Genomic DNA, 12,370 nt, shown 5'->3' on the forward strand with positions numbered 1-12,370 from the left:
GTTTAGTTTATTCATAACATGATATAGTTAAATAACACCATGACAAGTGAGCTATTTTACTCAATATTCTCACGACGCAAAAAACAAACAAACATTCAAAACACCTACAGAATGTATGCATTACGTGAAGTCTAGTGTGCGTGCGCATTTAGAGTGCGCTCTGCCTGATCACTGCATGATTCAATCTATTAAAATACATTCAGAATGATCACAAATTCAAGACATGGGGGCAGAAAATGTGTATATTTATACTCCAGTTCACACGGAAGATTGCCTTTTTTTCTCCAAAAATTACCATGTACAAATGTGTTTTTTTTTGCAACAGTTCAATAAACTATTAGTTTTATTAAGAGACTTACGTTTTAGACACGATATTGCCTGTGTTTATGCATTTGTAACTGCAGGTTAAATGCATTCATGTCGGGTATTAAACGGTGTGTAAACGCATCAAATTGCCACTTCAGATGGAGCTTATGTCTGGATTACAAAAATGAATTTATTTGATACTGATTTCATTTGCTTGGTAACAGCCCAAATGTCTTATTCTTATTCACTACATCTAAAAAGGTTAAAAATAGGCCTTTGTAAAGGTAAATATGCAGATTTAAGTATGTAAAAGCTGATAGAACACTGATGAAAATATTGCTTCAGAATAAATAGTTTACTCCACCAAAAATCTCGGTGATGCAGTGCTTTTGTGGGGATATTTTGTATGGAATATTGTCTGCTGACATGAAAAGTTCACTGTATATCGTAATAATAAATACCATTTATTACAGCATTGATATTTTGTTTTCTTTTTAATTTATACACATTAAATATTACATAAACATTACAGGTTTAGGTCTTAAATTTCATATAAGGTGGTATTAAAAAGGTCTTAAAAAGTCTTAAATTTAACTTGTTCGAGTCTGCAGAAACCCTGTTTAGAGGTCCCCTTCTCTTTAGTTGGTGCATATTCCCCTCAAGGGCCACTTGAGGGAAGTGGTAATTGTATTTAGCCTCAGGTTGGCGGCCCCTCAAGGTGCATGCTGCTGATAGGCCAGGACTCTTCTAACATACTCATACTGAGCTGAAACCTGCTTCAAAAACATCTGGCGAGGAGCAAGAAGAGAAGTAGATAAATAGACAACACTGTACAAAAATGCTACTACAAAATATATCCTCAGTATTTTTAAACATATCTGGTTTTGTGTTTTTCGGAAAATGTCACATGTTGTTAGCTTAGTGCTGTTAGCTTCATGCTTTCATTGGATTTTGGATTTGTCTCATCATGCTCAGTGCCACAATGCCTAATTATTTTTGAAGAATACGGTTTATTTTTGCACTGTCTGTTGCCTGTGCTTGGCATCTGCTATGAAGTGAGACATGCAAAAAATAAACACTGAATCATGTTTAGCTCACTGCCTGATTCTAAGCGATATGTAGAATATATCCACTGCATGTTTCTGATCGAGACACCAACTGTTTCATAACAACATGTCCATCAGGTTCTGTAGATTTAACCAGCTTTGACAAGGATCTCAGTCCAAAAGAAGAACAAACCCTTCAAAAAAGTTTTCTCTGTATCCCTCTGGGATTTCGGATCCCGGTTTTCCTTCTTTCTAGATGACATCAAGGTTATTTTCATTCCCATTGAAGACCAAATGCCACTTCAGAGGAAGATATGTCAATATCTGAGTTTATTCCTGGGGGCTGTTTGTGTATACATATAGATAATAAGTGGCATATAGTATCACGTGATATCTGTATATGATACGTAATATATAGCTCAAAAAACTGTCAAAAGCATATAATATTATTTCATAGTATTTTATTATAAACAAAATATTAACTAATATTATAACACAAATTAACTAATTGATAAAGCATAGTGTATAATATAACAACATAATATAAGTTAAATAGCATTGTAAAGCTAGTATACACACTACCTTTTCACATTATAAATTAAAAATATTACATAAAATATAATACAAATGCACCAATATAAAGCAGTATATTGTCCTTTATCGCAGCATTTTTTATAATATAATATAGATATCATTACGGATGGCGCCGACGCTGATGGCTGCCTCCGTGGCGTGCTCCGCAGTTGTTTTTATGTTTTAGTTAGTTTGTCCTGTCTTTAGTTATATCCCTGCAATCAGTTTCACCAGAGACGAATTGCTGGACATTCGGAAGTACACACCACCCGATATTTCACCGGTTTTCGACTATTCGTATGTTTTGCTGGACATTGTTGTCGGGGGAGCTGTGGCGCTGATCAAGTGCTTCAGGACGCGCAGACGGGGGAAGCGAGCCGACGCGCTCGTGAAGCTCAGGCAGCGCCATTGCCGAGCATCCATCTGGCAAACCTCCGCTCTCTACCCAACAAAACAGACAAACTCCTTCTGCTCTCCCGGACAAATAAGGATTTTTCAAATTCTGCTGCTCTGTGTTTCACGGAAACCTGGCTGAAAGACGCCATTCCGGACAGCGCGTTGAGTCTCCCAGGCTTTCAGCTGTTCAGAGTGGACCGCAACGCAGAATCAACGGGGAAATCACGCGGCGGCGGGACATGATTTTACATCAAAGAGAGGTGGTGTACAGATGTAACTGTGTTAAAGAAGATGTGCTGTTCAGATCTAGAAGTGCTCTTCATTAATTGCAAGCCGTTCTATTCGCCGCGGGAGTTTTGTTCGTTCATTCTCGTAAGTGTGTACATTACTCCGCAAGCACACGTGAGCACCGCTTTAATTGGATCTAATAATATAATATAATATAATATAATTACAATTCACCTCTGTAATTGTCACTTTAAAGGAATGGTTCACCAAAAAATAAAAATGGTCATTTATTAAAACAATTTTTTTTTTCAGTAATAACAGCATAAAGTTTTGGCCTGACATGAGGTTGACCATTTTCATTTTGGGTGTACTGTTCCTTTAACCAGTATACTATCTGTTTGTATCTTAGCATATATGGTAGATGCATGCATGAAGGGTTAATGAGGCAGCAAACTCTGCAGAGAGAGTGTTGCTAACTCCTACAGATTTAATTTTGTGCTCCGCATTAAACCCTTAGACCGTCTGGAAGCCTGAGCCCTTCAGTCACTCTCTGCGCTGCGCAGCCCGTCTAATGATAAAAGGCCAAACTCCACCAGCGGTAACCATGACAACAGCAACACCGCTCAATCTAGGCTCATCTTTTTGCCCTATCAGCACTGTGTGCAGAGGACACATTTATAATGTGCACCGATTTCAAGAAATGTCTCTCTATGTACGATGCACAAGTGTGCAAGAAATGTCTCTCTATGTACGAAGCACAAGTGTGCAGAATCTGAAAAGTAAAAAAAACTGTCTATTGTAATATACCTGCACACACAATTGTCAATTTATATATTTTTATTCCTTATTTACTTGTTCTATTTTTATTTTTATTATCTGTGTTTTTTGTTCTGTCACTGTCATTCTGTTACACTGTGGAAGCTTCTGTCACGAAAACAAATTCCTCGTATGTGTAAACATACCTGGCAATAAAGCTCATTCTGATTCTGATTCTGATCATATATACAACCGTTGCAACTGAAATCAGTATACACACTATTTTTCATGTTAAATTTTAAAATACTTTATTATTTAAAATATAGATGCATCATAAAGCAGTAATTTTTATATATAGTGTAATATAAAATAAAGCAATATAATATAAATTCTTCAATGTAAAGCAGTATATATACTTTCTTGTTACATTATAAATTAAAAATACTTTACTATATATAATATAAATGCAATACATAGTCCTTTACTGCAGTTATATTTGGATCTAATAATATAATATAATATAATATAATTACAATTCACCTCTGTAATTGTCACTTTAAAGGAATAGTTCACCAAAAAATAAAAATGGTCATTTATTAAAACAAATTTTTTTTCAGTAATAACAGCATAAAGTTTTGGCCTGACATGAGGTTGACCATTTTCATTTTGGGTGTACTGTTCCTTTAACCAGTATACTATCTGTTTGTATCTTAGCATATATGGTAGATGCATGCATGAAGGGTTAATGAGGCAGCAAACTCTGCAGAGAGAGTGTTGCTAACTCCTACAGATTTCATTTTGTGCTCCGCATTAAACCCTTAGACCGTCTGGAAGCCTGAGCCCTTCAGTCACTCTCTGCGCTGCGCAGCCCGTCTAATGATAAAAGGCCAAACTCCACCAGCGGTAACCATGACAACAGCAACACCGCTCAATCTAGGCTCATCTTTTTGCCCTATCAGCACTGTGTGCAGAGGACACATTTATAATGTGCACCGATTTCAAGAAATGTCTCTCTATGTACGATGCACAAGTGTGCAAGAAATGTCTCTCTATGTACGAAGCACAAGTGTGCAGAATCTGAAAAGTAAAGTCAGACGTGTGAGGTCTGTAGGATCCTTAGGAAGCCTGGCCTTTGTTCTCTGTTTGTGCACATCTGCAGGGCTTAAACATGCTTCTGGTGCATCGATTTGCTTCTCGGCGAAGTGCGTTTTCTCCCCCGTGCCTTTATCTGAGCTTCAGATTTTTGTTCAGTATATTAAGAGCTTATTTTTGGTCCTTAAAGGAGTGCTAAGCCGCTCTGTGAGCTCTCAGCGGCGCTGACTGTGAAACCGCGTGTGCGGCTTTGTGCTGGTATCACACACACCACCAGAACAGGTACAACATCAACATTCATCACGGGAGGATGCGGATGAAAACACGTTTCTGCAACATGAGACATACTTGGAAAAATGTGCATCAAATTTACACTGTATAATTACTGATCATAAAGTTCATCCAAAAATGTAAATGTCTTTTTAAATCCTGTATAATTTTCTCTGTTCCATGAAACATAAACAGAGTTTTTTAGCAGGATGTTTCACACTCGATTTGCAAATATTAAAGCTGCACAAATTAAATATTAATTACTAATTTTGGAGTATGACTAGTAAATAATCACTGTAGGTTTGTTTTGTAGTAATAGTAAACACTATCTCTTGTTTTTCGTAACTGGTTACATGTGCCACATTTGAATATGCAAATATTAAAATTGCACAAATTAGATATTAATTATTAGTATGGAGTATTAATAATTAGGCGCCAGGTTTGTTATTAGTAATGGTAAACACTATTGATTCTTGTGTTTCTTGTAACTATTTACAAGTAAATTAGGGATAGTTGACCCAAAAATTAAAATTCTGTCATTAATTACTCACCCTCATGTTGATCCAAACCCCTAAGACCTTTGTTCATTTTCGGAACACAATTTAAGATATTTTTGATGAAATCTGAGAGCTTTCTGTCCCTGCATAGACAGCAACACAACAGGCACGTTCAAGGCCCAGAAAGGTAGTAATAACATCGTTAAAATAGTCCATGTAACATCAGCGGTTCAGTCGTCATTTTATGCAGCTACAAGAATACTTTTTGTGCACAAAGAAAACAAAAATAATTGGAACAATTCAGTCTCCGCCGCGTGTTCATGGGTAGCACGAATTTGTGTTGAACAAAGGTCTTGCCGGTTTGAAACGACATGAGGGTGAGTAATTAATGACTGAGTTTTCGTGGGTGAACTATCCCTTTAATAATGGTAAATATTCTTGTTTTTTTTGTAACCAGTTAGAAGTGCCAACTTAGAGTATTCAAATAATAAAATTCACAAATATTGGTAGCTCGTATGGAGTGTTAATAATTAATCACTTTGTTATTAATAATGGTCATTTTTGGCCATGTTAATTGTATGTAAAAGAGCTATGTGCACATTCTGCCAAACATCTCTGTAAAAACTGACTTTTATGAAAACTGTCACTTTAGCCTGATATATAAAGGAGTTTTAGAAACTTGAGTTCAAGATTAGTGGTTACGGAAAGTTTGTGATTTTTTTTTTTAAACTTGAGTAGCTGTCAGCACTTCATTCCCTGCTTCTCATATCCTCTATTCTCCAAAGAGAGATAGGTTAAAATTTTTTCCATTTGCAGGGCAAGCCCTCCTCAATCAGGCTGCTTGTATGGGACCGGTTTATTGTTCCCTGTAGGCTCCTCAAAGCTGCCCATATCAATGCTGTGTGAAGTCTCTGTAAAGATAAAATCAACATCTCTGAATTCAGAATAAAAGCTTTTTTTTTCATCTAGTGTAAGGTGTCTCCACCATCTACATGGGCAGTTTGACCTATAGAGTATGGTACATTTTCAGCTGTAATGGATCGCAGACAGAGCTGATGATGATACAGGGCACTGAAGAATTGTTTGACACTGAACTGTCATCTAGCTTGGCGTCCATTTAAATCGTAGGTTTTCAACCCCACCCAAGATGTTTTTTTTTAAGAGTCTTTAAAAAATTGGGTTGTAAGGATCATTTAAAGAGATAGTTCACCAAAAAATGACTCACCCTCATGTCGTTCCAAACCCGTAAGACCTTCGTTCATCTTCGGAACACAAATTAAGATATTTTTGATGAAATCTGAGCGCTGTCTGACCCTGCATAGACAGCAGCGCACCACCATTGTGGAAAGAGTATCATGATGCATGCACTTCCACTTAATGTAAACAACGCATGCGCATGGCGCTGCTGCTTACGTTAACATGCACACGTGTCATTTACATGAAGCAGAAGCGCATGCGTCGTGATACTCTTTCCACAATGGCGGCGCGCCACAGCAGATGTGATTAGGAGGAGAAGAATTGTTGAATAAAGTCATTATTTTCGTTTTCTTTGCGCACAAAAATATTCTCGTAGCTTCGTAAAATTACGGTTGAACCCCTGATGTCGCATTGACTATTTTACTGACGTCCTTGCTATGTTTCTGGACTTGGGAACATTTCAGTTGTGTTGCTGTCTATGCAGGGTCTGAGAGCTCTCGGATTTCATAAAAAAATATCTTAAAGGGGTGGTTCTTTCAAGGCATGATTGTGTTTATGGGGTGCAGTCTAACGTGTTAATGCTTAGTTTTTTTTTTAAAAATGCATTTTTTATTTATTTTTTTACATAATTTACCTTTATTCCACACCGCTCTGTCCCTTCTCTGAGAAACGCGCAGATCAATGCTACTGCTTATGTTAGCTTTTAATATACAGTTTTATCCTGATTAAAGCTTTAATACAGTACGGCAACTGCATGCGCGTCCATGTTTTAATGCTTCTCATAGTTATGTGAAAATAAGTGTATAATTGTAACAGTTCATGCTGGAGCTGAGCTGAATGAGAGCGAGAGAGATGCAGAGCAGGGGGACGCGAGGAACAGTATTAAGAACCGCTGCTTTAGAACATTGATTTTGAAACCTGTGAATCCATTAGAATCGTTAGAAGACAGAATCGCGATTCATATATGAATAGATTTTTACGTGCACCTCTAGTTTTCTCTTCCTCTTCTCTAAAGCAGCGCAGCATATCCTCGCCCCCTTTGCTGCCTTTTCCCGAGGGCGGGAAGTAACTTGTTGTAGTCCCTACGAGCCGTTTTTGTAGGCATTAAACTGCCAGAATTTTAAAAGACGATATCTCTGTTTGCATTGAACTTTCAGCTTCGGAACTTTGCATGTATTGTTTATGCTCAAACAGCAACATTACACACTAACTAACGTTAAAAAAGTGAAATCGCAATCAACCACCCCTTTAATTGGAGTTCCGAAGATAATTAATGACAGAGTTTTCATTTTTGGGTGAACTATCCCTTTAAGGAAAGTGTGTGTGTGTGTGTGTGTATATATTTATAGCCTATATTTATGTACTAAATTCCAAGACTCAGGGAAGAAGGCAGGAACTAGCAAATGTAACTTCAATAACAACATAAACATAAACAACATAACGAAAGAAAGAGGCAGCTGCCTCACGGCAGACTGTAATTTATTCCTGTATTGGCAAAGATTAATTTTTAGCATCATTACTCCAGTCTTCAGTGTCACATGATCCTTTAGAAATCATTCTAGTATGCTGATTTGGTGCTCAAGAAACATTTGTTTGAAAATTGACATCTTTTCTGAAGTCTTTACTGTCACTTGTGATCAATTTAATGCATCCTTGCTGAATAAAAGAAAAAAGAAAAAATCTTACTGACCCCAAACTTTTGTATATACAGTATTTGATATATACAATGATATTCAGCAGATAAATAGGCTAAATATCTGCGTTCTGTTATTGCACAAAAGTTATAGTCCTCACAAAAAAGGAACCGTTAGGATTATGCAAAATAACCCAAATATTATTCATTGCAGGTGATCTGAAGTCCGACAGTGCTTTTAAAAAGGGATGAATGTAGAGAAGCAAATTATCTGACAGTTTGCCATGCTGACAGTACTGATAGACTCTTAGCGCGCTAAGTGCTACATACTGTCAACATCCTAAAACTGTCCCTGAGAGGTTATGGCACCCGCTTTAACCACTACACACAACATTTAAAGCTACTTAAAACAATCTTGACCGTACTAATCAACAGACAGTCAGCAATTCTGCCCATCTGTAGTTCCTTTCTTATTGCAAAGAAACATGAGATCTTGTGGGGAAGTCGTGGCCTAATGGTTAGAGAGGCGGACTCATAACCCAAAGGTTGTGGGTTCGAGTCTCGTACCGGCAGGGATTGTAAGTGGGGGGAGTGAATGTACAGCACTCTCTCCCACCTTCAATACCATGACTGAGGTGCCCTTGAGCAAGGCACCGAACCCCCAACTGCTCCCCGGGCGCCGCAGCATAAATGGCTGCCCACTGCTCCGGGTGTGTGTTCACGGTGTGTGTGTGTGTTCACTGCTGTGTGTGTGCACTTTGGATGGGTAAATGCAGAGCACTAATTCTGAGTATGGGTCACCAAACTTGGCCACATGTCACTTCACTTAATCTCATTGTCATCATCAGCTGGTCTATGTTCTATCTTCAGGTGGAGGAGATTGTAGACGTGGGCATGTTTGCAGCAGAAGACATCCACATCCCCAGCATCTACGTCCACAGGATTGTAAAGGGAGATAGCTTTGAGAAGCGGATCGAGGTGAGGTGACTTGACTCGTCTGGCTTGTTTCTATCAGTTTTCCTTTATCCATCTATCCTCTGTCATCTTTTTTTTTCTTCTTATTGCCGCCCCTCTGTCTGACCTTTTGCAGAGGCGTACAGTAAAGAAAGGCCAGGCTGAAAATCCCAAACCCAAGAAAGACTCTGATATTGTGAGAGAGAGGATTATTCGTAGAGCTGCGCTGGAGTTTGAGGATGGGATGTATGGTATGTACAGTGTTTCAGACCATGTCACTTACATTTGATCGATTTAATTTCACACTGAACACTGAAAATGAAAATTCTGTCATTATTTCTTTACCCTCATGTCGTTCCAAAACTGTATGCTGGTTTTGTGAACATAAAAAGGGGAATTTTGAAGAATCTGTCTTTGCCATGCAATTACAGTGAATGGGAATTTAAGCTTTCAGAGCATAATAGAAGTGAATCACACAACTTGTGTGCTATATTTCAAGTATATGAAAGCTATATTGAAATTTGGTGACGTTTTCCTTTAATTTTAAACAGTTATTATAAGCAACAATGGTTTTAATGTTTGCTAAGAATGTCATTTCATGTGTGTCTCTCATGATAATCTGTTAAAGGGATAGTTCACCTAAAAATGAAAATTTGATGTTTATCTGCTTACCCCCAGGGCATCCAAGATGTAGGTGACTTTGTTTCTTCAGTAGAACACAAACTGAGATTTTTAACTCAAACCGTTGCAGTCTGTCAGTCTTATAATGAAAGTGAATGGGAATCACAGCTTGAGAGTAAAAAAAAACATACACAAACAAAACCAAATTAAACCCTGCGGCTCGTGACTATACATTGATGTGTAAAGACACGAAACGATCGGTCTGTGCAAGAAACCTGTGCCTGCGATCCGCCGTAAAGCAAGAAGAAGAAGAAGAAGACGACGCATCACGCACCGCCTGTCAAGGACGCGCTCAGGACAGTTCAGACATTGCAGTGCCTAAGAGGTAAAAAACGATATACATACTGTTCAGTTTCTTGCACAGACCGATCGTTTCGTGTCTTTACACATCAATGTATCGTCACGAGCAGCAGGGTTTAATTTGGTTTTGTTTGTGTATGTTTTTTTTTACTCTCAAAGCCGTGATTGCCATTCACTTCCATTATAAGACTGACAGACTGCAACGGAGTTAAAAATCTTAGTTTGTGTTAAAATTAAAGGAAAACGCCACCAAATTTCAATATAGCTTTCATAAACTTGGAATATAGCACAATGTTAAGCAGATAAACATCAAATTTTCAATTTTGGGTGAACTATCCCTTTAATGCGGTTTGATAACCTTTTTAGCTAACCTGGGCATCGGAATCCCCATGCTGGCCAGTAATTTCATTAAACCAGATATTACCGTCCACCTGCAGAGTGAAAATGGCATTCTGGGGCTGGTAAGCTATCTTTTCACAGATTTGTATTGAATTTGCTAAATACGGTTATAAATTCAGTTATATAAGAAAATCCTGTCTGTTATGATTTTATTGTTCTTGCATTCTTTTTTATTTTAATGAGACATAAAATCGTTCTAAAAAAGTTTAGTTGTTTACAAAAATGTTTAAATGTTGACATGCATAAATTATTCAAAAACTACACTACCATTCAAAAGTCTTTTGAATCCTTTATTCATCAAGGACACATTAAAAGTAATTGTAAAGTCATTTATAATGTTACAAAAGATTTAAATGCTAATCTTTTGAATGTTCTTTCCACAAAACTATTAAGCAACACAGCTGATTTTAACATTGATGATAATAGGAAATATTTCTTGAGCAGCAAATCAGCATATTTGAATGATTTCTGAAGGATCATGTGACACTAATGACTGGAGTAATGGCTGCTAAAATCAACTTTGCTTTCATAAGAATAAATTACATTTAGAAATGTATTAAAATAGAAATTAAAACAGAAATTATATTTTTAATTGTAATAATATATCACAATATAATTTGTTTACAAAAATGTTTAAATGTTGACATGCATAAATTATTCAAAAACTACACTACCATTCAAAAGTCTTTTGAATCCTTTATTCATCAAGGACACATTAAAAGTAATTGTAAAGTCATTTATAATGTTACAAAAGATTTAAATGCTAATCTTTTGAATGTTCTTTCCACAAAACTATTAAGCAACACAGCTGATTTTAACATTGAAGAATAAAGAATAAATATAAGAATAAATTACATTTAGAAATGTATTAAAATAGAAATTAAAACAGAAATTATATTTTTAATTGTAATAATATATCACAATATAATTGTTTTTACTGTATTTTTAATCAAATAAATGCAGTCTTGGTAAGCATTTGAGACTTTACATAAAAAAAATAAACCAACTCCAATTTTTGAAGTTGAACGGTAGTGTACATTACAATATATGTACAATAATGTATCTTTAGTTTGTATGTTTTGTATTGTATTATTGTTTAATGTCAAATATTACCACTATTAGATATACAGCAGGTATCATGTATCAAAGGAACAATAATGAATTTAGACACAAAAACAATGTTCTTCATCTACATGAAGCAACAGTTGAATCCTTGGCTCCATTTAACTTTAATTGTTGTTATACGTCATATTTATTTTTGTCTTAATAGGAGTGATTTTTGCGCTCCTCATAAAAGCATTCATAAGTACTGTTTTTTTTGTGCTTTTGGAATAATTCAGGGCCCTTACCCAACAGAGGAAGAAGTTGATCCAGATCTCATCAACGCTGGTAATAATTATCCCTGATTTTCATACTAATAGACAGTCATACAGCATTAGCATTGCATAAATTGCCTTTTAATAACCTAATTTGTCCATTCAGAGCACTTTCCATTTCACCCTCACCCTTTCAGGTAAAGAAACTGTTACAGTTCTTCCTGGAGCCGCTTATTTCTCTAGCGACGATTCCTTTGCCATGATCAGAGGGTAAGGACGAATCACATTTAAGTCTAACCTTATTCAATCATATATAATGACTTTTTAATATATATTCAGTGTGTTATAACCATTCCCACAAAATATTTTTCACAAGTTGACTTTCAGTAGATTGTTCCTCAGACAGGCTGAGTACTTTTAAAGAGGCCAGCTGTGGGTGGAAGAGCTCACTTAGACATTCCGGTAATAAATGTGACTTTTCATGTCGAATGAAGCGCTGTGGCTGTTTTGTGGCGTAAGGACTTGATTTGGAGCGGGTAAAGGGTTGTTTGCTGGGTGTTAATGGTGAAAGTTCGGGATGGAGCAGAGGCAGAATATGCAATGAGTCGGCCGTGATGCTGCCTGTGCCTCAGGCCACGTTGGCTGACATTTTCAGCTCTGTCAAAACAGGTGGCTACTTTAATTGGATGCTTCTTGTACTGCTCAGTAGGGTGAGACGGCGGAATG

General features: G+C 36.8%; 1 protein-coding gene across 3 annotated transcripts in view; it reads left to right on the forward strand.

The window, feature by feature from the left end:
* Positions 1–11,934, forward strand: part of LOC107602870 (succinyl-CoA:3-ketoacid coenzyme A transferase 1, mitochondrial-like) — a 30,352-nt gene extending 18,418 nt beyond the window's left edge. For 2 of the 3 annotated variants that reach the window (XM_016295480.1, XM_016295481.1), the window contains 5 exons: positions 8,865–8,972; positions 9,085–9,199; positions 10,296–10,390; positions 11,669–11,717; positions 11,842–11,934. In XM_016295480.1, the coding sequence (XP_016150966.1) occupies positions 8,865–8,972; positions 9,085–9,199; positions 10,296–10,390; positions 11,669–11,717; positions 11,842–11,918 (444 nt within the window). In that variant the 3' untranslated portion in view covers positions 11,919–11,934. The remainder of the gene's footprint in view (positions 1–8,864; positions 8,973–9,084; positions 9,200–10,295; positions 10,391–11,668; positions 11,718–11,841) is intronic. The other variant, XM_016295482.1, reaches the window with a different exon arrangement.
* Positions 11,935–12,370: the final 436 nt, after the last annotated feature.

Source organism: Sinocyclocheilus grahami, unplaced genomic scaffold (assembly GCF_001515645.1).
Source record: "Sinocyclocheilus grahami isolate Dianchi unplaced genomic scaffold, SAMN03320097.WGS_v1.1 scaffold336.1, whole genome shotgun sequence".
Taxonomy (NCBI): domain Eukaryota; kingdom Metazoa; phylum Chordata; class Actinopteri; order Cypriniformes; family Cyprinidae; genus Sinocyclocheilus; species Sinocyclocheilus grahami.